The sequence below is a fragment of the Arachis hypogaea genome, chromosome 6 (genome assembly GCF_003086295.3).
Source record: "Arachis hypogaea cultivar Tifrunner chromosome 6, arahy.Tifrunner.gnm2.J5K5, whole genome shotgun sequence".
Classification (NCBI taxonomy): domain Eukaryota; kingdom Viridiplantae; phylum Streptophyta; class Magnoliopsida; order Fabales; family Fabaceae; genus Arachis; species Arachis hypogaea.
In genome coordinates this window covers 18513220-18517272 of record NC_092041.1, presented here as the reverse complement: position 1 = coordinate 18517272, position 4053 = coordinate 18513220, and the positions used below count along the sequence as shown (strand labels likewise).

The 4053-nt window shown below is 36.2% G+C and overlaps 1 protein-coding gene across 1 annotated transcript; it reads right to left on the bottom strand.

The window, feature by feature from the left end:
• Positions 1-950: 950 nt before the first annotated feature.
• LOC112696347 (cysteine proteinase 15A) lies at positions 951-3755 on the bottom strand. The gene is made up of 5 exons (XM_025749077.2): positions 3361-3755; positions 2886-3114; positions 2280-2399; positions 1616-1859; positions 951-1473 (listed from the first exon to the last, which is right to left on the bottom strand). Exons 1-5 carry the CDS (start codon positions 3561-3563, stop codon positions 1190-1192), a joined length of 1080 nt encoding a protein of 359 aa, XP_025604862.1. The 5' UTR covers positions 3564-3755; the 3' UTR covers positions 951-1189.
• Between the last annotated feature and the right edge of the window lie 298 nt (positions 3756-4053).

Here is a 4053-nt window from a genome sequence, read left to right as displayed (position 1 = left end):
AGATAACATGATTTCTCAGTTTTTTGTTTCAATAATTGCATAATGTTTTGTCACTCAAAGGAGATAGGAGCACAACACAAGAAAAATCAAGCCACTCAAAAAGAATGAAAAAGAAATAAAATGAAAGGACCATTGCATAGAAAACCAACTAGAAATAAAATTAATAAGCATAGTGAATAACAAAAGGAAAAAGACCATAAAACCGTTTGAATCAAGATGGTTCTCTTTCTGCCTGGATGATTAATTTGAAGTGAACCATCTTCATTTTTGCAACATCTTCAAACCTGTTAACACACTCATTTGCTGTATCAATTTATGACTAATATAAAGATGCCACCTTCACTTAAAGGTCAGTGGTCACAGCCACCTAATTCTCCAAGCAATATATTTTTTGGTAGTTTTCTCCAAGCAATATTTGATTAGCCTAAGTATGTAGCCCTTTCTTAATTTGCCTCTTTCCTAGGTAGCCCCACAGCTACCTTACCCACTCTTGGATGTCTACTTTGGCCTTTTAGATAGCCCTTTATACTATTTGATTCTTTTCTAGATAAAAAAATGTTTGGTAAACTCATTTGCTAAATTAAATTTACAGCTAGCATAGTTATTAAATTCTAAATTTCTAACTATACATTTGATACAGAGATTTAATTTTATGATTTTCAAATAGTAGACGAATGATTAAAGTCTAGATAGCCCTTTATCAATACTATGAATTCATGTCTAAGGGGTCATATCTCATACTTAGATATGGCAATGCATGTTAGTATTATAGCGCACGTAAATATTGAAGATTGTTTCACGCTATTAAGTAGGGAATCAGAACTAAAACTGAAATAATGTTGTCAACTCTAAGAATTAATTAGATTACATTTATTTAAGAATGTATCAAATTTTTCACAACGATAATAAAACGAAATAGATTACTAGAGAAAGCCATAAGATATAAGATCTCATACCAAAGTTTTCCAGTTCATTTAATTACTGGCCAAGTTGCCACAAATATCTTGGCACTGGACTTATAAGGCATACATATATTAGATAATACATAACCAAACTTTGAAGATTTAAGTTTTTTTCCTGAGATCCTAAACAGAGATACTTACTTAGCTTCTAGCAGAACATTTCACAGCATACATGTTATTATTTACATAAAAACTCCAGAATGATAAAGTCCTTGTTGCATTTTAATTTAATTGTTGCTAGATGTAAATGTAGTAGCTACTACACTTGAGACCATGGAATCCACTCCACACACATTCTTACCCCTGCAGATCTTGTAGTATCCATCCTCTCCCCAGCTCTCTCCCCATGAATTCTTGATGATCCAGAATGGCTTGTCCTTGAAGCGAATGGGAGCATATCCGGCCGCGCCATAACCCACTAGGAGCACGCCATGATCCAGATTCTTGCCGCAGATGTAGGGGCATGAGACTCCCCCTATGTATGTCTGCATGAATATTGCATTGATACCAACTGTACCAAGCAAAGCAAAATACAGAACATCAAGGTTTGTCATCATACGAACAAACTATTCTTGAATTAGGTTTAATTTTATAACTTTGCCAAACACAGTTCTTCAGATGAGGAAGTAAGGAAACAATTTAAGATTAGGTACCTGCAAGAGGGCCATGCTTCACTAGATTTGCAGCAATTTGGTCTTCATCAAGGGAAACCACACTGAAATTCGCAACTGTAGCTGCGACCTTGCTCTTGTCGAATTTGCAGGTCTCGTCTCTTCCACTGTAAGGATAGTCCTTCTCTGTCTGTACTCCTCCAGCCTGGAGTATGTAGTCGAAAGCATTGTTCATCAACCCACCATTGCAGCCTGCGTCACATGCTCCATATTCTTCTGGATCACACTGCAAGTCATAGATTCATAGCTGTTAACTCAACTTCAAACCACAACTATGTAAATCCATCAAATGACCACCTTGTGTTCTATTCTAAATCATGTCAGGAAAACATTAAGATCTTAAATCTTCATAATGATTTCTTATATGTTGATTCACTCATCAATCATCATGGTTCTAAGATAAGAGGTATATCATATAGCAGGTGCTGGTTAATTTTACTATCTGTGTGGGAATCTTTTGTTAAAGGGTAAATTAAATCACATCAATTTTTCAAATTACACACAATACCTTTCAATTTGCAAGTTAGTTTATAAAATTTATAGTATGTAGTATTCTCTAATCTCAAAACATATCAATGTAATTAAACATAATAATTGATAACCACAACAATTTCATGAAAATTTAAATAAGGATATGAGGACGAACCACATGGTCACAGTCTACAAGCTGTTGCTCACTAAGGCTGACAAGCTCTCCGGTGGACAGATAATGAGCGCCTTCCAAAGCCCCAGTCGTGCTAAACGCCCAACATGAACCACAAGAGCCCTGAAAACACCATCATCAATAAGAGTTAGCCACGCAGGGTCATCAATCAAGAGAAAATTACCAACACCAACATGGACCACAAACTTTTGTTACCTAGCTAGTCATGTTTTCAGTCCAGTACACATATGCTTTTACTAAGAGATTCAGAATAATTTAACATAAAAATAAAACTTAGGTTAAACTAGCATGATCAAATATTTTTGGAAGTGCTTAACTGAAAATACCTCCAACTTGACATTTTGAGTTAAAAATTAGACTTAACCAACCTATATACTTCAAATAAACTTTAGCAGTAAATTAAATAATAATAATAGAAAAATACTAAGAGTCATTAATTGTTTTTACCCGTCACTTAGTTATTAAGTCAATTTCTTTATTTTAATAATTTAACAACCTATTTTATCCCATTTTTTTAAATATTAACGACTACTGATGACTAAAAATAATAAATTTTAGTAGTTCTCTGAGCTTAATAATAATACGTACCTGGTTCTTGACTGGAGTAACAGCACCCTTGTCACGCCAATCGAAATTCTCTGGAAGATCGCTCGTCGGCAGGATTGGAGCCTTGTTAGCGGTCGACGGAAGCCGCAGCGGCTTCAACCCAAGGTACTGCCTCTTGAACTCCTCTGGCGTCAGATCGGAGAATTTCGTGACACCGTGCTCCGCCGACGGATCCAGCTTCGCGTGCAGCTTCGCCCTCCTCAGGTTCGCCCTACATCGCACCGATCAAACCAAACCAGTTACAGTGACAACTCTCAACTAACAATACCAGAAAAATAACCGTCATCTGACGAACTATATTCATTCAGTCACGTGCTATAATAAGAAACATAAACATGTAAGCTTATTCGCCAGATCTACGATATAAAGCATCGATTTATTCTCTAACAAACTAAACAGAAGCTTGTTACTGAATTAAGTCACGTGCTTAATAACAGTAGAGATTGGAGTAACTAACCGGAAGACGCCAAAGCGGTAATCGTGCTCTTCTTGAGTGGCATAAGACTTTCCGAACTTAGTCTTGAAGGTTGTGAAGTGGTGCTCGGCGTTGAGCATGTGATGGTCTCCATCGGTTACTTGACGGATCAAGGGATCGGCTTGGTCGTCGACGGCGGTTGCGACGGCGGCGACGAGGAGGAGGAGGAGGGAGAGGCGAGCCATTGTTTGGTCAATGGAGATGAGAGTGGATTGAAGATATTTTTGGAATCCGTGGGGGAATTTAATTAGGGGTTGGGTGATGTTAGGTTGGGACACGTGGAGATATGTTATTGGTCAGTCACTTTCTGCTCCATTGTGAGTTCAGTCCTCACATGATCACTGCCACGTGGCTCTTCTCTGTTCATCCATTCTTTCTGTGCAAAGGTGTCATCTTTGGGTTTTGATATTTTCCAATTCATAATGTCATTTTAAATATATTAAATGCAATATAGACTATAGAGTAACTTTATAATCAACTAATTTCTTATCATTTTAATATCTTTAATTTTTCATGTAATTATGGTGTAATAATTAATTTTTTTTCATCCTTAAATATCTATGAACATCAATATATGGATATAAGATTAGATCCTCTTCTCTAGATAATAGTTAAACTTGTTTTATTTTATCATTAGAATTAGATAGATTTATATCTCCTAATACTCATAATACA